Source organism: Abramis brama, assembly GCF_963993115.1.
Source record: "Abramis brama genome assembly, chromosome: 9".
NCBI classification, from domain to species: domain Eukaryota; kingdom Metazoa; phylum Chordata; class Actinopteri; order Cypriniformes; family Leuciscidae; genus Abramis; species Abramis brama.
Genome location: NC_139971.1, coordinates 1,122,120 through 1,146,788, shown reverse-complemented (window position 1 = coordinate 1,146,788; position 24,669 = coordinate 1,122,120). Strand labels below are relative to the sequence as shown.

Here is a 24,669-nt window from a genome sequence, read left to right as displayed (position 1 = left end):
AGAGAGAGTGTGTGTGTGTGTGTCTGTGTGTGTTTTACAGTAGTTTGTGGATGAACTGTGATTAAAGGCTACAGATGGTGAGGTACAAATCTCCTGTTAGAAGTCCTCTTAGGATTACAGATCGAGCACGCATGTGCAGAGTCACTCACACAAGCATGTCAGACGCTTCAGAAGAAGCAACTGAGAAGAATGAAAATAATCACCTCAAGAAAGAGATTCACTGTGTTAAATCCTCAGATTTCACCATTGGATGTGTTGCCTCAGTTTAGATGCACTCTCTAGTATGGTGTGGAATATTTCACTCTATTTTACTATTGACATGTTGCAATTTATTCTGTTTTTTAACAGATGAAGTGCCATTTCTAGCATCATAAAAAATTTAATAAATAAAAAAACATTTTTCTCTTGCTTAGTATTCATGTCTTGTTTTCTATTAAAAATAAAAACAATACATTTACTTGAGAAGCAAAAAGATTTAAGATAATAAGTCTTGTTTTCCACAGAAAAAATCATCAAAATGAAGTGAGTTTGTGCCTAAAACAAGAACAAACATCTGCCAGTGGAGACTGAATATAAACTGAATTCAAAAGGAAAACAAGATTATTTTTCTGACCCCGTTGGCAGATATTTGTTCTTGTTTTAAGCACAAACTCACTTCATTTTTTAATATCTTCAGTCATGATGCTTCTCCAGTAAATGTATCTTGGTTTAAGAATGTTTAGATATTTGTGCTGGAAAACAAGACAGAAACACTGAGGAAGAACATCATTTTCTGCAGTTTGGACTCACATATGAACATAGTCTCAAGCATGCGTGACTTCAGGGCAGATTCAGCTGTGATTTCAGATACTTTAACTTTTTGAATCATATGAAGTGAATCACAGCAGCTTCTCCTTGCCTGTGTTGCAGGTGGCAATAATCTCTGGGAACTTCGAGCTGGCAGAGCTCATTAAGAACCACAGAGAAAGTGATGTAGGTAAGTGCAGCGATTGCATCTCAACAGGCCGTATCAAACGCTCTAGACACCAGTGTATATGTGCTGTAGCAAACAGGGCATGTCTTAATGTGAAAGAAACGACTGGACTAATCCCAGAATCACAGGATTAAGAGCGATGACCGGCCGAAGCTGCACGAAGATATTTTCCTCTACAATTGCTGTGTGGATGTTGAACACGAACATGCGGGTCTGGAGATGTTCGATGCCTAAACATATAAACTGTACGTCCGTACCGAAAACACAGTGTGCATTTCTTCATGAAATGTGATTCAGTTCAAGGTTCTTTATCTGAATCAATGGGTCCATGAAGAATCTTTTACATCCACAGAACCACTAAAGTCCCTTTAGATTACTAAAATGCTCTACACACTAAAAAAAATAAAAAATAAATGGTATCGCTCCAAAAACCTTAATTTTTAAGAGTGTATGTTACTTTGTTTTTTTAAGTCACACTTTACAATAAGGTTCCATTTGTTGACATTAGTTTATTAGTTAACATGAACTAACTGTGAACAATATGTTGAAAGCTTTTATTAATCTTAATTAATGTTAATTTCAGCATTTACTAATACTAATACAATAGTTGTAGCCTATCTGTTAACATTAATATTTAATATTAACCTGAGCTGAAATAAACTAATAGTTGTGTTTATATTAATACACACTGTATCAAATGTATTGTTAATGTTTGTTAATGTATTAACGTTAACTAATGGGACCTTGCTGTAAAGTGTCAGCGTTTTATATGTATATTTGTAATATCGCAGGCTGGACTCTATAAAGAGGGCTGGTCTTTTCCAAAGGAGTAAAAACACAAACAAACAAAAAACAAGCAATACTGCCCTACATGTTACTTGACTTAAAGAGTATTGTGTTTTTAAGTCAAAGCAAAAAAAAAAAAAAAAAAATGTTCAGTGAGAGCTGGATTATACCGGAGCCGTTCACATAAATAAATCAATCAAAAGGAACAGGAATAAATATCTGAGGAGGCATAATCCGTGATTGTTTCCCGGAGCGGCACACAGCTGTCCTGCAGACTAAATGAAAAAAGCCGCAAGTGGCACCAGATTCAGCATCAGCATCAGCTGAGGGATTATGAGCCCTTCATCCTCATCATCTTCATCATCTTCAGCTTCACGGCCCGCGCTCGACCCGCGTGGACCCGCCGCCTGCGATGGGACTCTGTGATGGGACTCTGTGATGGGACTGTGTAGAGACTGGGAAGCTGTTGGCCATGGGTTCTGCCTGCTGCACCGCGGAGAGAGGTGTGTGTGTGTGTGTGTGTGTGTGTTACCATGCTTTCCTCCTGGTGTTTGTGTCTGGAAATCTTCCTTTTGCTGTAAGAGAATGATCTGCAGTTTTGCTGCGATGACACATTTACAAAAAATTTTAAGTTCAATTTTAATCAGTTGCTTTCTATAGTTTCCACTCCAACATGCACTAAAGCAAAGGGAACACTAATGACTGACGGCCAGAGAACTGTTTTTGGTGAGAATCCTCTTTTTTGTTGTTGTTTTGGCAGAAAGATGATTTAGTGTAATAAAGCCTGAGTCTGTGTGCACAGTTCGCTCAGAGATCATTTTACTGACCGTAAACAGCATCTCTGACAGGGCAAACATCAAAGTACATGCAGAGTGAAGATATATTGTAATAGAGCCATAAAAGGTTTATGGTAACACTTTACTGTAAGGATCCATTAGTTAATGCATTAACTATTAACAGTGTTCAATGCATTTGTTACAGTATTTATTAAATAGTTAATAAAAATGCAACTGTTCATTTTTAGTTCATGCATTTTATCTCAGGTCATTTAAATAATATTAGCAGACTTTAGTAAAGTAAAGTAATGGATTACTCTTTGTCTATAATTTAATCAGTTACATCTGATGTAATTGCATTAAATACTGTATAAACTATAGAACAATTGTATATAAAACAATTATAAATTATGTGATTTTATATTATTTATCTGAAAGAATTAAAAGAGCTGTTTCATGTCTATCCTTTAGAAAGTCATTAGTCATAAATAATCTTGTAATGCAGTAATCTAATTACACTTTTGAAGATACTTAGAAGATAGTAATTAATTGCTTTTTTTAGAGTAACTTACTCACTGGTAAATGTTGAAATTAACATTAATATTAAAAAATGCTTTAGAAGTCATCAATGTTAACAAGTGGAACCTTATTTAAAGTGTTACCAAGTTTGTTTGTTTGTGTGTGTGTGTGTGTGTGTGTGTGTGTGTGTGTGTGTGTGTGTGTGTGTGTGTGTGTGTGTGTGTGTGTGTGTGTGTGTGTGTGTGTGATGTGCTGAAATCATCATGTCTTGCACAAGTGGTAGTTTTGGTTGGTTATTATAATGTCCGAGTATGACATATACTGCATGCTTCGCTGTTAGTGCCAGTGCTGATGTCTGATCCGAACACTTCCAGAGTGTTTATGTAACGCGAGACATGAAAACACACATGACGCTCCTGTAGCTTCTCTGGACGAGCTAGTGAAATCACTTCAGCTTTCTAACAACATTCACTTTTCAATATTGTTCTTCTCCCAGAACACCTTCAAAACAAGACAATGTTCATTTCTCTGTGACTGTTTCCAACAAAACCATTTTCAAATGATTATTGGCAAATAGGGATATTTCCTGGTGAAATACAGTAATGCTGCTACACCCCACTGAGACCCTGGTCTTCTGTTTGAGATGTCGTCTGTGGAAAGACACGTCTCCTCTCTTATATAATATAAGATGTTTTAGCTCTGTTCACTGTGGTTCAGGCTTCCCTTCAGTCAGTGTAAGCTTGGCCAGAGGATTTTCACTAGATTTTCATTGATTCCAGTTCTGATCCCGTGTTCTTGAGAAAACACTGATTGCTCCAGCCATTGCGTAACGCACAGATTTCCCTCAGAGTCCTGCTGTCTGTTGCTCCGTGAGAAAGGATTGAAGCGCTGAAGCTTGTGTTCGCAGCTGTTTGTCTGAACGAGCTTCATGGTCAGTTCAATCCACGTGTCCTTTCTCTGGTTCCCTGTTCGCTATTGGCATCTTTTAGGCTATAGAGTCAAATTATGCTTTCAGAAAGAATCACTCTTAATGTCACGTGTAATGTGTGTATGTGTCTAGTGAATGACATTGGTTCTGTTTAGGGTCGTTATAAATCAATCAGTAATACCTTACATGTGTTTACATTAGACACTGAAGTTTATCTTTAAACAGCAGTTGCCTTTCTTAACATTAAAATTTTAAATTGTTAATGCATTAGTTACCATGATCATGAACTACAATCAACATTAATTGGACATTAATAAGGATTACGAAAAGGCTGCAAGTGTGTTTTATTGTTAGTTCAACTAATGCTAATTTTAACAAATATTGTAAAGTGTTTGGCAAACAGACTCGAAGTAATCCTTGAAGTGTTAATACAAAAAGACAAAAGATTCCATTCAGATGAAAAAAAGCGCTCAGAAATCATTAAACTCTCTGCCTATGCAGACAATATTAGCAATATAATGATAAAACCATAGGATGTTTGAGAGTTGAAGAATGCTCTGATCTTCATCATCAAATAAACTCCAGTGAGTTGTGGATTATTGTTAAATGAAGCACTTTATCTGAACTCCCAGAAAATAGGGAAGAAAATACCCCAGAGTTCATCATAAAAAAAAAAGATTAAAAAAAGAAAAGGTAACTATAAAATGAAGAATGGGCAGGATCTAGGCATGAAGAGCCTGAATGGAAGTGATTCAGCTCTCATATAGAGGAATCCTGATAGCCAATAATCTGGTCACACTTTATATTGGGTGACCTTGACAGTTTACTTATGTGCGTGCATGCTGGTGCATTACCATTGCATTTACTTGCATTTAATTAGTATTTTACACTGTCAATACCACTAACCATAAGTCAAGTCAAGTCAAGTCATCTTCATTTATATAGCGCTTTTAAAAATTTAGATTGTTAGCGGCTAAAGTAACAGAGATTGTTTTGGCTTTATAGCAGTTCTTGAATAAAGTTATATTCCAGCTAAAGTTAGTTTTGATTGATTCACTTCGGTCGCAACGATTATTAGTTATTAACTTAGGGGCCGCTAACACACACCGTTCTAACAGGAAACTCTACACAGACTTTAAACGCGAAACCTGTGAGAACGCAATAGAGTTCAGTCTATGGTATGCGCGTTTGAATATATGTGCGCAGGTTTGTAATTCCCTACAAACCAAGCCTTAAAATACTACTTGTCTGGCCTTAACATTTTGATACAGAATTGTATCACTTTTTTTTAGCAAAGTTTTGGTGCTAAATAGGAGAAGGATCTGCCGCCAGCAGTCGATTTTGATATTCTAGGTATTATCATCTGGCCGGAATTTTGATATCGCAATAGACGCGAAGGACTATAATGCATTAAGAGCTCGCTCAAGCACTGCGGAGCTAAACCATTTAGTGCTTTGTAAGTAATCAACAATATTTAAAAATTTATAGGATGTTTAATAGGGAGCCAGTGCAGTGTTGACAGAACCGGGCTAATATGGTCATACTTCCTGGTTCTGGTAAGAACTCGAGCTGCTGCATTTTGGACCAGCTGTAGTTTGTTTATTAAGCGTGCAGGGCAACCACCCAGTAGAGCATTACAGTAATCTAGCCTTGATGTCATGAACGCATGAACTAATTGTTCCGCATTTGTCAATGAGAGAATATGGCGTAATTTAGATATATTTTTAAGATGGAAAAATGCGGTTTTACAGATACTAGACACGTGACTTTCAAATGAAAAATTGGTATCAAAGAGCACACACACACACACACACACACACACAGGTTCCTGACCGACGATGAAGACTTGACAGAGAAGCCATCAAGTGTTAGACAGTATTCTAGATTATTACGTGAGGAAGTTTTTTGTCCAATAATTAGAATCTCTGTTTTTTTAGAGTTTAGTAGTAGGAAATTACTAGTTATCCACTTTTTTATATCAGCTGTGCATTCCGTTAATTTAGTGAATTGGTAGTTTTCGTTAGGTTGTTAAGAAATATAGAGCTGAGTATCATCAGCATAACAGTGAAAACGAATGCCATGCTTCCTAATGATATCCCCCAAGGGTAGCATGTACAGAGTGAACAGCAGCGGTCCTAGTACTGAGCCTTGTGGTACGCCATACTGAACTTGTAATCGATAAGACATCTCTTCATTTACTGCTACAAACTGATAACGGTCAGATAAGTGTGATTTAAACCATGCTAATGCAATTCCACTAATGCCAACATAATTTTCGGGTCTATTTAAAAGAATGTTGTGGTGAATAGTATCAAATGCGGCACTAAGATCGAGTAACACTAATAGAGAGATACAACCACGATCGGATGATAAGAGCAAATCATGTGTGACTCTAATGAGAGCTGTCTCAGTACTATGGTACGGTCTAAATCCGGACTGGAAATCCTCAGATATCATTTCTTTCTAGAAAGGAACATAGTTGTGAAGATACCGCCTTTTCTAGTATCTTTGACAGAAAAGGTAGATTCGAGATCGGCCTGTAATTGACTAATTCTGTACGATCAAGTTGCGTTTTTTTAACAAGCGGTTTAATCATAGCCAGCTTAAAGGTTTTTGGTACGTATCCTAGAGACAAAGATGAATTGATGATAGTAATGTAGCAGGCATACCTGAGTACTAACTGAATGGTAATCACCTAATTAGATCCAGGTGCGCTATAGGTGCGTGAGTGTGTATAAGGAAGGTTTCTGCGTTGTTGGGAAGCGTGTTGACTGCTGCAAACTTTGACGCTGTCTTTCCGAGCTGTTCCCGCATGGGGATCTTTGAGCTGAGCCGCACAGCATTTGGTATGCATCCCGGGCTGTGTTTATCCATCGTGGTCTGACGTTGGAAGGGCTGATTTGCTAATAATCAGCTGAAGAGGCCAAGAGCTGGTAATATGTCTGCGTGATTACCGAGAGCTGATTGGGATCGTGACCTGGCTTCCCCTTCCTTTTCGGTCTTTATCTTCGTTGTTTCGAGCACCTTCTTTGTTGCGCATTGCCACGACGTTCCGTCTTGCCTCGCCTCATTTGCGCCTGCTTGACCAGCCCACATCAAGTGAACTTGACGTAGAGAGATTGAGACCCGAGTATTTATCCGTGTGGCCGTTTGGCCACCTCCGCACTGTTTCAACTGGAAGACTGTGTTTGTGGGGTTCGTATGGTATAATTAGATCGTTGTGTGAATGAACTCATAAGATGATGCGAGTAGTTTGAGTGCGTTCGTTTATTGTTGGAAGTGTGTGCAAGCGTGTGTGTGTATGTGTGAGTGTGTTCACATGAGAAATGAGTATTGATGTTTGTGAGTTTGCATGATCTTATGGAGTGAATCTTTTGTGTGTGTATATTGTTAATGGATCAGGTGTAATGTGATTGCATCTGTTATTTTGTTGCTTTTGTATTGATCAACTTTGTATTTTTCTTTTTCCCTTGTTTATTGATTTGATTTGTGACAATTTGATTGTATTTCTTTTCTTGTGTTTATTGATTTGTGACAATTTGATGTTAATTTGTTAGTTTTGTTGGACTGGCTAGGAAGGAGTGCTGACCACTCTAGGTCCAAGTTAATGGGTACCCTTGTTCACTGAGTGATTTGATTCCTCTAAATTTTCTGTCACCTGAATGCACGTGTGCTTGTGGTGAAGTGAGTACATTAGTGTATGTTTGAAGTGCATAATGAAGTGGAATTGGGTAGGTTTGTTATTTCTCCTTGCCATCTGACATGTTACTTTTGATTTTTCTGATTGACTTTGTTTGATTTTGTTTACTTTCCTTTAGTTTTGAAGCCATATTAACCCCTTGTTTACTGAATTGTGTGTGTGTGTGGAGCTTTTATTCTAGTCATAATAAAGTATTGTTATATTTCTATATTCACGTCTCTGCTCCATCTTTGTGGGAACGAACCTGTGTGTCCTTACTGGACCATTATTTGAAATGTGAAATTTCCAGGGTGGCGTAGTCAGTGTTGTAATTATAATTGAGTCCAGAATAACGAAATCCACCCCTTCGGTGCTACAGTAAGAAGAGGATCTATGACCTCTGGAAGCATCTCTTTCAGTAGCTTAGTCGGTATAGGGTCTAACATACATGTTGCCGGTTTAGATGATTTAATGAGTTTAGCGAATTTATTTATTTATTTAGCCACTGTTTCAAATAAATACCTAGGGTTTTGTTTATTTTCTTCTAATAGGGTTGGAAAAATAAGCAGATCTAGCAGCTTTTAGTCAAGTCAAGAGGCATTTATTTGTCATTTGCATAGTTAACACTGGGGAAAACTGTGCATTGAAATGCTTGTGACGAGGCTCAGACATATAGTGACAATAACAAGACATAAAAAGACATAGATGTACGTGGAGAGCACTGAGATTTTTGAGTGACTTCAGTGACCATAGGCAGAACAGACACGGACAAAGCATTATATACAAATAAGTGGCAGTAACAGATACAATAAAGGTAGACAGTGTTAAGAGTTATAGTATTCATAAGTAGTCTTGAGGTACTAATATGATTATTGGGGTAGAGCGGTGACTAAAAAGTCATTGTAGAGTGACGCAGAGCTACATGAAGGAAAATTTAAGTGGCAATATCTAGTTCTTCTAAGCTATCTGGGACGCTGAGATGATGAAACTGATTAGAAAGATTATTAATAAAGCAATCTTTAGTGGCAGAAGTGATAGGTCTAACATATTTGTAACACGGAGTCGGCTTTGCAGCCTTGGCTAAATGAAGTTTACACGAGACTAGATAATGATCTGAGATGTCATCGCTCTGCTGCAGAATTTCAACGGCATCAACATTGATTCCGTATGATAATATTAGATCTAGAGTATGATTACGACAATGAGTAGGTCCTGACACATGTTGTCTAACTCCAATAGAGTTAAGAATGTCTTTAAATGCCAATCCCAATGCATCTTTTTCGTTATCTACATGTATATTAAAATCACCAACAATTAGTACTTTATCTGCAGCCAGAACTAACTCTGATAGAAAGTCAGCAAATTCTTTGATACAATCTATAAAAATATATAGTGTAAACGATAAATCACATTTGAGATTTGTGCTGGCTACTGTATACAGGCCACCTGTATACAGTAGCCAGCACAAATCTCAAATGTGATTTATCGTTTACACTATATATTTTTACATTAAGCACCAACACTTCAAAAGAAGTATATTTAAAACTAGATTTCTTAGTGATTTTGAAAATATTACTATAAATTACAGCAACACCTCCCCCTTTGCCTTTCAGATGAGGTTCATGTTTATAACAGTAATCTTGCGGGGTTGACTCATTTAAAGTAATGTAATCGTTTTGTTTTGTTTTAGCCAGGTTTCTGTCAAACACAGCACATCTAGATTATAGTCTGTAATCATATCATTAACAATAAGTGCTTTTGAAGTAAGGGATCTAATATTCAGCAACCCAAGCTTTAGCATTTGCTCATCTGTATTATAGCTGTTTTTTATTTGTTGAACATCAATTAAATTTTTACCCTTAGATGGGTTGAAACGTTTTTTGGATTTCCAAATTTGGGGAACAGACACAGTCTCTATATGATGATATCTAGGTGAAAGAGGCTCTATGTGATGGGATTTATCTGACCTTGGTGACGTGAGGCCGCTAGCAGACGGTGGATTTAGCCAGTCTGTCTGCTTCCTGACCTGAGCCCCAGATTGTCATGTTTTATCTCTAAGACTATGAGCCAAATTACTAGAGAGAAAAGCAGCACCATCCCAGGACGGATGAATACCATCTCTTTTCAACAGGTCAGGTCTGCCCCAAAAACTTGTCCAATTGTCTATGAATTCTATATTATTTTGCGGACTCCACCTCGACAGCCAGCCATTGAGTGAAGACAATCTACTGATTATCTCATCACTCCTGTGAACAGGAAGGGGGCCAGAGCAAATTACAGTGCTTGACATCGTACTTGCAAGTTCACACACCTCTTTAATATTAATTTTGGTGATCTCCGACTGACGGAGTCGAACATCATTTGTGCCGACGTGAATAATAATCTTAGAGAATTTACGATTAGCATTTGCCAGCACTTTTAAATTTGCTTTGATGTCAGGCGCTCTGGCTCCCGGCAAACTTGTGACTATGGTGGCTGGTGTCTCTATTTTCACGTTCCTTGTAATAGAATCGCCAATAACTAGGGCACAATCAACAGGATTCTCAGTGGGTGTTTCACTGAGTGGGGAGAACCTGTTTAATTGTTTAATGTTGTTATCGGAACGGAAGAGCGGTGTTTTGTCCCGCGACTATAGCGTCTCACCCAGCTATATATATATATATATATATATATACAGTGAAGAAAATAAGTATTTGAACACCCTGCTATTTTGCAAGTTCTCCCACTTGGAAATCATGGAGGAGTCTGAAATTGTCATCGTAGGTGCATGTCCACTGTGAGAGACATAATCTAAAAAAAAAAATCCAGAAATCACAATATATGATTTTTTAACTATTTATTTGTATGATACAGCTGCAAATAAGTATTTGAACACCTGTCTATCAGCTAGAATTCTGACCCTCAAAGACCTGTTAGTCTGCCTTTAAAATGTCCACCTCCACTCCATTTATTATCCTAAATCAGATGCACCTGTTTGAGGTCGTTAGCTGCATAAAGACACCTGTCCACCCCATACAATCAGTAAGAATCCAACTACTAACATGGCCAAGACCAAAGAGCTGTCCAAAGACACTAGAGACAAAATTGTACACCTCCACAAGGCTGGAAAGGGCTACGGGGAAATTGCCAAGCAGCTTGGTGAAAAAAGGTCCACTGTTGGAGCAATCTTTAGAAAATGGAAGAAGCTAAACATGACTGTCAATCTCCCTCGGACTGGGGCTCCATGCAAGATCTCACCTCGTGGGGTCTCAATGATCCTAAGAAAGGTGAGAAATCAGCCCAGAACTACACAGGAGGAGCTGGTCAATGACCTGAAAAGAGCTGGGACCACCGTTTCCAAGGTTACTGTTGGTAATACACTAAGACGTCATGGTTTGAAATCATGCATGGCACGGAAGGTTCCCCTGCTTAAACCAGCACATGTCAAGGCCCGTCTTAAGTTTGCCAATGACCATTTGGATGATCCAGAGGAGTCATGGGAGAAAGTCATGTGGTCAGATGAGACCAAAATAGAACTTTTTGGTCATAATTCCACTAAACATGTTTGGAGGAAGAAGAATGATGAGTACCATCCCAAGAACACCATCCCTACTGTGAAGCATGGGGGTGGTAGCATCATGCTTTGGGGGTGTTTTTCTGCACATGGGACAGGGCGACTGCACTGTATTAAGGAGAGGATGACCGGGGCCATGTATTGCGAGATTTTGGGGAACAACCTCCTTCCCTCAGTTAGAGCATTGAAGATGGGTCGAGGCTGGGTCTTCCAACTTGACAATGACCCGAAGCACACAGCCAGGATAACCAAGGAGTGGCTCTGTAAGAAGCATATCAAGGTTCTGGCGTGGCCTAGCCAGTCTCCAGACCTAAACCCAATAGAGAATCTTTGGAGGGAGCTCAAACTCCGTGTTTCTCAGCGACAGCCCAGAAACCTGACTGATCTAGAGAAGATCTGTGTGGAGGAGTGGGCCAAAATCCCTCCTGCAGTGTGTGCAAACCTGGTGAAAAACTACAGGAAACGTTTGACCTCTGTAATTGCAAACAAAGGCTACTGTACCAAATATTAACATTGATTTTCTCAGGTGTTCAAATACTTATTTGCAGCTGTATCATACAAATAAATAGTTAAAAAATCATACATTGTGATTTCTGGATTTTTTTTTTTTAGATTATGTCTCTCACAGTGGACATGCACCTACGATGACAATTTCAGACCCCTCCATGATTTCCAAGTGGGAGAACTTGCAAAATAGCAGGGTGTTCAAATACTTATTTTCCTCACTGTATGTATATATATATATATATATATATATATATATATATATAACCCAGCTATGGTCTCTAACCATTTTAATCCTAACCTTAAACATACCTCTAACTTATCAGCACTAATATTCCAGAACAATATGTAGCCTAATAGATACACAGTGAATCCATATAGTCTTTTAATGTTAGTGCATGCTATAACCCTAACCCTTAAGAAATATATCTGTAATAGATATGCAAAAGATATCTGTTGAGTTCTTCTGGTCAGCACAGTAATGGGTAAAAGCTGCTGCACTGTAAAATTAAATGGTGATTCTAGTTAACTTTACTTAATGTCTTAACTTAATTGTAAAAATCTATTACTCTGTACTATTCACATACTATGCCATTTTTACTCAGAAAACCAAAGTTAAGATAGATTGGTTTGAGTACCATTTAGTCAAGCAAAAAAAAAAAAAAAAAAAAGTTTTTGACTTTTCACTAATTTCCTCCACTTCTGCAGTTATCTTTCTCTGTTTGCATTCACTGATTTCCCAGTTATTTTAAAGCAACACCATGTAAGTTTTGCTCTCGGGGTCCCCCTACAGTTGGGAAACAGTATTGTCTTCTACTATTGTCGTAAAATCTGTCATGGTTACACCAGGGGATACACGTGCATTTGTTGACAAGCCGATACCCCCGAACTCTGCAGAAGGAGTTCTCACGTCTTGGGCAGACTGCCTGCGTTGCGTGTGAAATGTCTTCATCCCATGAGGTATGCCGTAAAGCAGTCGAATTTTGTAGTTCTTTTTGTGCTCGGGTTACTACCCGAACCCCAAAGTTCCATTGTAAGTCGATGTACCATCACAAGGGTCTTGGAAATATATTATGAAGGTTGAAAAACTTCATGGTGTTGCTTTAAATATTCAATTGTCAATACAACTGAACAATTTGAGAGAACATCACATAAGCTGACTTCATACATTAATGTTGATTTTACTGAAATGTTTTTGTTGAAACTCATCATTATGGTGATCAGTATTCCCTTTGGTTGGGCACTTGGAACTTAATATATATTATTGTAATTCTCTTCCTAATGATGCAGCGATGCAACAAGAAATCACAGTTATTTGATTTTAAAGGAAGAGAAGTAATATGGTTGAACTTTTTTGGTTTTCATGTTTTTATTAACTTGTCAGCATTTAATTCATTCATGCTTATTTAATTCAATGTTTAGGTTTGAGAGAACTTTAGGTAATTTTAATCAAGCATTGTTTATTTTTCATCCCAATTATTATAATAGAAATAAATCCAAATGTGGTTAAAATTTGTCTACGTTGCAGCACAGTTCACAAGACAAGCTGAAATAAAGATGAATCTCTTGTGTTGCTGATTTGAAAGTTGCTTTAGATAAAAGCATCTGCTGAATGAATAATGTAAATGTAGTATACATTGTGAAAAGTTTTATAAAGAAGAGATTATTGATATGAATGTGCCAATTACAGCCTAATTAATTATTCAAATTAATGTGTTATTTTGTATGTGAAGGTGATGATCAGGGAAGTTTTATTTTTGATTTGTGGAATATTCAGGGGGTTTTTCTCTATTTAAATGGAAATGTATTTTTAAACATTTTTATGAATTAAAGGTCTTTGTGGTTTTAATCGATTTATTAAAGAAGACCTTAAAAGTCAAAGTCTCTCTCTAGTAAATGCATTTCAATGGCTCAAGCCTCAGATACTGGTGTTAAAACTTTTCAAGCTTTTGAATTAGCAACAGATTTTTGAGATGTATGCATAAGAAAGAGTGTTTTAAGGACACACACCTGAAAAATGGTTTTACTCCGGACTGTCAAATTATAGAAGAAGAACAGCCTCGGATGTGTCAGTCTGCTATTTTTTGTGTCTGTTTTTCAAATTAAACTTGTGATCAGGGATTCAGTTTACTAGAAACTGAACAGATTCAGAAACTCTCTCGCTATTCAAACACATCAGTATCATCAGGCAATCACACACTGATGTCACGGTTAGTTAGCATTAGTTTCATTTTCATGGACTTTAAGTTTGTTTCATTTCAGTTACCTGTTTCCTTTTTTCTAGTTTCCCGCCACTAATCAGTTGTCATGGACATTCATTTAACGAGCACACCTGCCTGTATTCAGTTCATTATCACTTTGTATTTAAGTTCTTCCTTGCCTTCAGTTCATTGTCCGGTATTGTTTGTGTATAGCATGTTGTTTCATAGTTGTCTGAGTTTACGTTTTAATACAATACAATAATCATCTTCATCATTGGACTAAGACGTTACAGAATAGCGGACATGTCAAGAAGAATATGTTTTTTTGCAGCCTGTAAGAATCTCTCTATCTTGGAGTTCTCTACTTAAGTCAACTGGCTGCAAGATCCAACTCTGATGACGAGACAATCAAGTCTATTTATTGGTTGTGGGTGAACTAGTACAGCCACCTTGACTTACCAGACATGTGAACAGGAACCTGGAGAGAGGCGATCCTCCGCTGTCTGCAGTGCTTTACCCACAGCTGATGGATGCATTGAATACCTCTGCAGATCCCGAGAGCTCGGATCCTGGGGCCTGAGCCAATGCTGATGCCCACAACGGAACCAGAGCTTGAAGCCTGGAGCTGAATGTCACCTCCCAGTCTGACCAGGTGTGTGTGCCGACTCCTACATCTGAGCCGAAGAGAAATAGAGAGAAGTTTGAGGACGATGACAGCCTTCCTCCACTGATTCCTCCACCTGGGACTGTCGTCCTCTCGGCTCCACAAGGCTCCCTCATCCATCCTGCTCCACCTTGGCTCCTCCTTGGGATTGTTGTCCTCGTGGCTCCTCGTCCCTCCAGCTTCACCTTGGCTCCACCTTGGACCGTTGTCCTCACGGCTCCACCAGGCTCCTCGTCCCTCCGGCTTCACCTTGGCTCCACCTCGGACCGTTGTCCTCACGGCTCCACCAGGCTCCTCGTCCCTCCGGCTCCACCTTGGTCAGACGTCGCTCTGCCTGTGCAATGGACTTCTAGGCCTTTCGCTGTGCTTCGTCCTCAGTCGCCTCAGTCCTCCGGTACCCTGGTTCACCTCGGATGCTCATCACTGTGCCGAGGTCTCCGGATCCTACAGTGTCGTCCGGTCCTGTCATCGGCTCAGCTTCGCCCGGGTCTCCAGATCTCTCGGCTCTATCGCTGGCAGTAGTGCAGATAACTCCACTGTGGAAAAATGTGTGACATTATTTATGAAGCCTGCATTTATACTGCATTATAAGGGTATTCTTAAGGTATTATAATGCATGCAAAAAAACATTATAATGTGTTAATCATTTCAAGTAACCAGTTGCAGTATAATACATTATAATATCCCAACTTTTAAGAGTATAATGATTTATAACACGGATTATGTCCACTTGTACTACCGTTTAAAAAATTGTACCATTTAAAAACTGTTTTCAACACTGATAATAATCAGAAATGTTTCTTGAGCATCAAATAATCATATTAGAATGATTTTGAAGGATCATGTGACACTGAAGACTGGAGTAATGATGCTGAAAATTCAGCTTTGATCACAGAAATATATTACACTTTACTATATATTCACATCAGTGATACATTGTAATAATATTTGACTGTTTAGCTGTAGTTTAATCAAATAAAGGCAGCCTTGGTGAGCAGAAGAGACTCTTTCAAAACATAAAAAAATATTACTGACCCCAAACTTTTGAGCACTAGAGTAAGTTATAATGTATTATAGTTCCCATAGATGTAATGTGTTGTAAGTCTGATATCTTGACATTGTTTATATAAAATCTGCACAGTGCTAAATCTTACGAGGGAAGGTTGTTAATTTTTTATCATGTATTTTCAAATGCGAGCGGTTTAATAACCCTTTACATCTGAAACATGATGTAAGTGCAGTTTTCACTCTCTAGATCAGCTCAGTTCCATCGGCCTGATTCTTGCTAGTGTTTCTTCATCCTTCCCCTTCATAGTTCATTTTTAAATGGATTTTTTGTCCTAATATCCACACTATCTTTTGTCCTGTGTGTGTGTGTGTGTGTGTGTCTCAGTGCCGTTCTCCGAGGCCTCGTCCTTCTCCAGACAGCGGCTCCTGCAGAAGAACCGGAGTCTGTCAGTGTCTCGGCTGCTTCTGCGCTCCAACAGTGACAACAGTCTGCCGGCGCGAGCCGTGAGTCCCGAGCAACGGGCCGCTCTCAGTCTGTCCCCGACGAAGACGCTGAGAGACCCGAGCGCCCGCGTGAAGATGGTGACGGGTCGCAGTGGCAGGACCGTCCCGAGCAGCCGCTCCCTGTCCGTCAGCCTGGAGGACGAACACAGCACTCAACTCAAGTGGTAGGCCAGACTGAACCAAACACAAGCATAAAGCTTCCCATCATATACATATGGCTGTCTATTAGGAGTGTAACGATATCCTCATGTCCCGATTCGATACATATCACGATACTGAACTCACGATACAATATTATTGCGATACTCCAAGACATATGGTAAAAGTTTGACAAAAAAATGTACTATTGATTAAAATGATAAATTTGGTATTACTTTGCGTGTGTAAATGAATAGGCTTATTGCTGGAAACCCAAAGCACAGGACAATAGAGACACCAGAATAAACTATTCATGATCTGAAAACAGAATTATTTTAGATGAATATGCTTGCACTCTGCTTGCAAACATCAGACATTTGGCATTATCAGGACGCACAAATATCCCCCATTGCATTATTATACATTATATTCTACATTATATATAGTATTTATATATATATAGCATTATACTATTATACATAGTTTAATGTAGTACTGACACTAAAACTCTGAAAACGTGCATTTTTTTCTCACACAGTAATTTTCATTTTGGGTGAACTATACACAATACATATTGTCACTATCCATGATACATCCTGTTGTATTTTTGTATTGCGATATATTGTGACACAATATATTGTTACACCCCTACTGTCTATAAATAATCACGACTAACACGACTATGATCTGTCCACCTAAAATAGATTTATATATATATATATATAAATAAATATATATATATATATATATATATATATATATATATATATAAGCTGTGACGTAGTCAGTCTGGTTTATTTATTTATTTATTTGGCTAGTAGAAGTTCTGAATTGCCGGTAACTTAAACCAGTGGCCAGTGAGTGAAAAGGTTAATTTCAAACCCTGATTGCATTGTTAGAATTCATAAAAAATGCACTTTTACCAAATGTAAAGTTGTTTCCTCTCTGTATGTTTGTGCTCCTGCAGTGCCAATGGCAGAGCGTGTGTCCAGAGCGGCAGGAGGAAGATGTACAGCGCCGTTCCCGGCCGGCGGTTCGTGGCGGTTCGCTCATACCAACCTCAAGCTGGCGGAGAGATCAACCTCCACAAGAATGAGAGGGTCAGAGGTCAGTGCGGGGTCAGAGGTCACCACTGGAGTCTGGATTCTGCTTCGCTCCTCACTTCACGTCTCTCTTGTGTGCAGTTCTCAGTGTTGGTGAAGGAGGATTCTGGGAAGGCAACTGTCGAGGTCAGGTGGGCTGGTTCCCTGCCCGGTGTTTGGAAGAGGTTCCTGTCAAACCTGACAAAGAGAGACCCAGTAAGTCTGTGTTGAGAAGGACCGTCATACAGCGTTTCCATCAGGATGAATCGCTTCTGCAGTTTTATTCCTCATCTGTAAAGTTGAAAGCATTTGCTAAATGGATAGGTGTACATTATGACTCTCTGTAAGTTTAAAGAGGCACTATTACGCCCTTCTTACAAAGTCTTGATGTTGTTTCAGGCTCTACTAGAACAGGTTTTCCTGCTTGAATGTTGATTATTTCCTCATATTCTCCATTGTTGCGGCTCCTCTCTTCCCAGTCTGTCAGTAACGCTTTGTTTACTTCCTGTCTCTATGAAGCCCCTCCTTCTGAAAAGCACACTGTGCTCTGATTGGTCGGCTGGAGCAGTGTGTTGTGATTGGTCGAGCACTTCGAGTGTGTTTGGGAAATGTCCCGCCCCTTACCATAACCACCAGTTTAACACGCTACTAACTAACTCAACCAGGCCCCGCCCCTTTATTATGCGTATCAATTATTTAAATGAGGAATATTGCTGCTCTTGATCATGGCATGAATTTGAAATGTTTTAGCAGTCCATCTCAAGTGGGACTAAATTGTACTTCAATTTTGTTTACATACTGAAATCAATTTCTTTGTAATAGAAAAGCAGCCCAATGTGTCCTAAAATAGTGTCTGCCACTATTTGCACTAAGTATAAATATCATCTAAGTAACACTTAGTGCAAAAAACATATTAACTATTTTTGTGGTTATACAAAAGGTAGTCAATATGCCAAAAAAACATGGTTTTACTATGATAAATATAAAATAAATAATAAATGTGGTTTGTTCTTCAGAGAGCCGGATGGAGAGGACCGACAGGAAGAGGCTGTTCAGACACTTTACTGTCGGTTCCTATGACAGCGCTGACAGGTAAGGACCTGATTGAAAGCATGCAGTGCTTCTTCTTAAAGGACCTTTAGGACATGTTCTGTGCTGTTCAGTTTCTGTCCATATTTCAACATCAAATTATGTTCCTCTTCAATAACTCAACAAAGGCTTTACGTTCTGAAGCTTAGGTTTCTCACAGACGAGACGTAACTAGTTCCAGACTCAAATGCATGTTTTAACTGTTTTAACTGAAAGCATATCTTAAAATATGTCTGTCATTGTTTTGTCTCAAGATTCACTCCAGTACTGTTTTTTTTTTTTCTTTCTAAGGCATGTTTATAAAAAGCTACTTAAATGCCGTAATTGAATTAAGGCCTAATCCTGGCCTAATCTAAACCCTGTTAGTGAAACCAGGCCTAATTTTTCATATGCAGCGATCTCTTATGTTATGTCACAAGATGTTATATCACGTGTCACGTGCGCTTTAATACAAAACATCCTCAGACAGTAAATTATGCACATCCATAAATGATGAATGATCATAGGAGGAGTGACACGTGCGCGTTCTGGAGAGGTTCTCTCAAAGTTATGAGAGAGTTATGTAAACGCAGATCAGCTGAAGAGCAGCGACGCGAGAGAGTGGAGCGTTGGAACTCGCTGCCGGATCCTCTTCATTCATCACAGGAGATCCGATGATCCATAATGATGAACTGCGCGACGGGGAGGATGAGGAAGAGGAGGATGATGATGATGAAGGGCTTGAATAACGCGTGTCATTTCCTACACAGTGAGTGTGTGACTGAGCAGAAGACGGTGGTTTTACAGAAGCAGGACAACGAAGGCTTCGGGTTTGTGCTGCGAGGAGCTAAAGGTGAGACTTCATCTTCATCACCTTCATCTTCATCATCATCACATCATCATCATAGTGAAATACACACACTCCACATGCTCTACACACTCCACACACTCTATACACTCCACATACTCTACACACTCCACACACTCTATACACTCCACATACTCTACACACTCCACACACTCCACACACTCTATACACTCTACACACTCCACACACTCTACACACTCCACACACTCTACACACTCCACACACTCCACACACTCCATACACTCCACACACTCTACACACTCTATACACTCTATACACTCCACACACTCCACACACTCTATACACTCCACACACTCTATACACTCCACACAATCCACACTCTACACACTCTATACACTCCACACACTCTACACACTCCACACACTCTACACACTCTACACACTCCACACACTCCACACACTCTATACACTCCACAAACTCCTAGACTTCAGTGTCACATGATTCAGAAATCATTCTCAATTATTTAGTGCTACATTATTATTGATGCTCAAATATTAATAATGATTCTTCTTATTATCAATGTTTAAAAGTTTTTGCTGCTTAATCTATCTGTGGAAACTGTGATACATTTTATTTTTCAGAATGAATAGAAAGTTCAAAAGAACAGATTTTTTTAAAATATAATCTTTTGTAACATTATATATGTCTTTATTGTCACTGTTGATCAATTTAATGCATCTTTGATGAATAAAAGTATCAATTTAAATTACCCTTAAACCTTTTAAATGGTAATGGCAGCACAACGTTTTCAACACTGATAATAATCATAAATGTTTCTTGAGCATCAAATCATCATATAAGAATGATTTCTGAAGGATCATGTGACACTGAAGACTGGAGTAATGATGCTGAAAATTTACAGGAATAAATTACACTTTACTATATATTCACATAGAAAACAGCTGATTTACATTGGAATAATATTTCACTGTTACTGTATTTTTGGTCAAATAAATGCAGCCTTGCTTTGAATATCGTAAAAAAAAATTATTCCAAACTTTTGTGTATATAACAAAAGCATATATAACTCTAAAGTCGGTTGTTTGTAACACTTGATGTCACAAGAGTTAATGTGAGTAGTCTTGTGTTTTAAAAGCATGAGACCGTATAACACAGATAAAGGACTGTGAGCGTGTGGTGTTTGTGTTCCCGCAGCCGATACGCCGATCGAGGAGTTCGTCCCCACACCGGCGTTCCCGGCGCTGCAGTACCTGGAGTCTGTGGATGAGGGCGGTGTGTCCTGGCTGATGGGGCTTCGCAACGGGGACTTCCTGCTCGAGGTCAGACCCAATCAGAACACAATTCCTTCAGAGCCAATCAGAACACTCTTCCCTCAGAGCCAATCAGAACACTCTTCCCTCAGAGCCAATCAGAACACAATTCCCTCAGAGCCAAACAGAACACTCTTCCCTCAGAGCCAATCAGAACACACTTCCCTCAGAGCCAATCAGAACACAATTCCTTCATAGCCAATCAGAACACTCTTCCCTCAGAGCCAATCAGAACACTCTTCCCTCAGAGCCAAACAGAACACGCTTCCCTCAGAGCCAATCAGAACACTCTTCCCTCAGAGCCAATCAGAACACTATTCCCTCAGAGCCAATCAGAACACACTTCCCGTAACACTTCAGCCAATCAGAACACGCTTCCCTCAGAGCCAATCAGAACATGTTTCCCTCAGAGCCAATCAGAACATGCTTCCCATTATACTTCAGCCAATCAGAACAGGCCGACTCGGTGTTAATCATTCGTTTGCTGATTTGGAGAAAGAAAGAGTTCAGATTCAGATTATTTTATTTAATGCCATGTCAGCATTCAAAGCTATTTTCATGGCAAAAATTAAATAACAAAAATACAAATATCATATAAATACAATAAAAACAAAACAAACAAAAAAACAGCAAGTCATATTATGCAAGATTTTTTTAAATTAACATATAATAAAAAATCCAAAACCTTTTCGAAAGAATGAGTTGACAATATTTAAAGAAAATATTGCATTCACTTAAAGGTGCAGTGTGTAATATTTAGAAGGATCTGTTGACAGAAATGCAATATCATATACATAACGATGTTTTCAGTGGTGTATAAAGACCTTACATAATAAACCGTTATGTTTTTATTACTTTAGAATGAGGCATTTCTCTCTACACACCGCGGGTCCGCTTACATCGACATGTTTCTACGGTGGCCCTAAACGGACAAACACGTTTCGTCACTATGTTGTTCTTCGTGCAAAGAAGCTTCAGCTAAAGCCAGCGAATAAAACACTGACACAATGATGAACAAGTGACAGTAATATTCGCAATAACATTTCGTTTTACTGAATAATTAAATTAACCTAATTTCTTCATTTGTCTTTGTCATTGCTTAACTGGCTACTCTCTGCTGTCTCAGACAACGACATCACTTCCTGTAGGCCAGATGCCGCTAAAATTACACACTGCACCTTTAATTGTTAATAATAATATTCTAACAATTTATATTAAGCTTTTAATTTAATACAAATACTATTAAATAAGATTTAAGTATATAAACTTAAAGTATATAAAATATAAAGTATATAAAATATATAAATCTAATAAAATTTTGTCTTTTTAGCTTGTGAACCTGAATAACTTAAATTACAAATTATAAATTATTATAAAAATATAAATTATAAATTAATTCATTGATTGATTCACTTGCACTGATATTTTTTATTCAGCTTCTCGAACCTGTATTTCAGTTATATCTCCACAATTCTACTATTCTTTTCTCTGGTCATCAGGACCCTGTTAGTTCTCTGTGTTCTCCAGTATCCTGACACAGGGTTCAGTGAGAGAGCAGGACAAACCAATCCAACTCAATCACAAATCACTTCAGACCGTGTAGCCGATTCACTGAAAACAACCGACTCAAAAGAATTATTCATTTACATCACTGGCTTTGATTTTAAATACGGGGCAGATATTCTCCATTGCTAGTTAAATCTCTTCCCTCGTACGCTGAAATAATCTGCATGATGTAATCACTGCTCCCCAGTAACACTCTGACCTGTGTGTGTGTGTGTGTGTGTGTGTGTGTGTGTGTGACAGGTCAATCATCAGAATGTGGTGAAGATGGGGCACCGGCAGGTCGTAAACATGATTAAACATGGAGGAAACCGACTCATTATTAAAGTGGTGAGAGTCAGCAGGAATCTGGAGCAAGATGACAAAACCCGGAAAAAAGGTACGACAATCCCTCGAGGAATCGCACACTGCTAGTGCTCGACCGATACAGATACATATACACAGCGAACAATATTATGTTCTAAGAACGATTTTCTAATTTACTTTAAGGTTCAGTTCTTTAAACATGTGTTTTCTTGGTTATGTGACCATTAAGGGAATGTTACATACATTGAATCATTCTTCAAACATTATGGTATAACATGATCATATAAGTTACTTTTGAACGTTCTGAAACCAGTAGTAACATTTAAAAAACACTAGATGAACATCCAACTGAAACATTTCAGACAAAAATGCTCCATTAATACTGTTTTTTGTTCTAACATTTTGAGAACATTTTGTTCATAACTTTGACAGAACGTTCTGAGGTTTCCTGGTAGGTTTAGTTTTCCCACCAATATTTGGCTTCTTTAATCATTGCCAACGGTTGATATGTAGGGGATTTTTTTTAAATAAATTTGTGTCGCAGCTCATGATATTTATTAAGGCTCATTTCTCCCTTCACAAGTCTTTTTTAGTCTTGTCTAATTATAAAAAATCAAACATTATGATACTCTGTCATATACTGTCTGCATTCAGCAGTACGCAGTTATGTCATGTAAATACATGAAGATTTAATTCCAGCTTTGGCGAATCCATAACCTGGATGCCAGCCGAACTTAGCCCCGCCCACAACATTTGAGGTCGGGAAGTTCGGTCTGGACTTGATCCGTTGTGGAGCAACTATGCTCAAACCAGAGCTGTTTGGACCAATCAAATTGTCAGGGCGGGCTTTATACGATGATGGACAGATGATCAACAGTAACGTAATCATCCACGTCACCAAAGAGCGCTTGGGTTGAATTAGTTTACAACAAAGATGGCTGCCGCTGGAGAATTGAGATGTGTAGATTCCGCCATGGCGTCTGTTATAGAAAATATCGACAGCGCATTAATTTTAAAAGTGGAACAGAGAACCGCAATCAAGGCGTTTGTCGATCGGAAAGACGAATGAAGAACATACGTCACTTACTCTGTTGCTCTGATTGGTTGTAGGTCGATCCAATTGAGTGCAGAGGCATTTTCTTTCCTGGTTTGATTGAAACACCCCATAATCACAGCCCAATGGAGCAGATCAGACTCACATTCTGACTAGAATCTGAGTATGACGACGTCAGGCTAGCGAATCCAGCTAATGGATTACGTTAATCTCTTGACTCATGATAAATCCCTGTTCAGGAGTGTGTTCAGGAGTGCGTCCTGGAGTGCGTCCTGGAGTGCGTCCTGGAGTGCGTTCAGGACTGTGTTCAGGAGTGCGTCCAGGAGTGCGTCCAGGAGTGCGTCCTGGAGTGCGTCCTGGAGTGCGTTCAGAAGTGCGTCCTGGAGTGCGTCCTGGAGTGCGTTCAGGAGTGCGTCCTGGAGTGCGTCCTGGAGTGCGTTCAGGAGTGCGTCCTGGAGTGCGTCCTGGAGTGCGTCCTGGAGTGCGTTCAGGAGTGCGTTCAGGAGTGCGTCCAGGAGTGCGTCCTGGAGTGCGTTCAGGAGTGCGTCCTGGAGTGCGTCCTGGAGTGCGTTCAGGAGTGCGTTCAGGAGTGCGTTCAGGAGTGCGTCCTGGAGTGCGTCCAGGAGTGCGTCCTGGAGTGCGTTCAGGAGTGCGTTCAGGAGTGCGTTCAGGAGTGCGTCCTGGAGTGCGTCCTGGAGTGCGTTCAGGAGTGCGTTCAGCAGTGCGTTCAGGAGTGCGTCCTGGAGTGCGTCCTGGAGTGCGTTCAGGAGTGCGTCCTGGAGTGCGTCCAGGTGTGTGTTCTGGTGTGCGTTCAGGAGTGCGTCCTGGAGTGCGTCCAGGAGTGCGTCCTGGAGTGCGTCCTGGAGTGCGTTCAGGAGTGCGTCCAGGAGTGCGTTCAGGAGTGCGTTCAGGAGTGCGTCCTGGAGTGCGTCCAGGAGTGCGTCCAGGAGTGCGTCCTGGAGTGCGTCCTGGAGTGCGTTCAGCAGTGCGTCCAGGAGTGCGTCCTGGAGTGCGTCCTGGAGTGCGTTCAGGAGTGCGTTCAGGAGTGCGTCCTGGAGTGCGTCCTGGAGTGCGTCCTGGAGTGCGTTCAGGAGTGCGTTCAGGAGTGCGTCCTGGAGTGCGTCCTGGAATGCGTCCTGGGGTGCGTTCAGGAGTGCGTCCTGGAGTGCGTCCTGGAGTGCGTTCAGGTGTGCGTCCAGGAGT

At 39.6% G+C, this 24,669-nt stretch overlaps 1 protein-coding gene across 1 annotated transcript in view; it reads left to right on the top strand.

Moving 5' to 3' along the window:
* Positions 1–24,669, top strand: part of shank2a (SH3 and multiple ankyrin repeat domains 2a) — a gene marked incomplete at its 5' end in the record, with an annotated part of 67,508 nt that overhangs the window by 30,744 nt on the left and 12,095 nt on the right. Inside the window, 10 exons of the mRNA XM_084125146.1 lie at positions 910–972; positions 14,563–14,900; positions 14,962–15,131; positions 15,977–16,259; positions 17,201–17,340; positions 17,418–17,531; positions 18,332–18,407; positions 19,154–19,236; positions 20,428–20,552; positions 22,350–22,485. Coding sequence (XP_083981272.1) covers positions 910–972; positions 14,563–14,900; positions 14,962–15,131; positions 15,977–16,259; positions 17,201–17,340; positions 17,418–17,531; positions 18,332–18,407; positions 19,154–19,236; positions 20,428–20,552; positions 22,350–22,485 — 1,528 coding nt within the window. The remainder of the gene's footprint in view (positions 1–909; positions 973–14,562; positions 14,901–14,961; positions 15,132–15,976; positions 16,260–17,200; positions 17,341–17,417; positions 17,532–18,331; positions 18,408–19,153; positions 19,237–20,427; positions 20,553–22,349; positions 22,486–24,669) is intronic.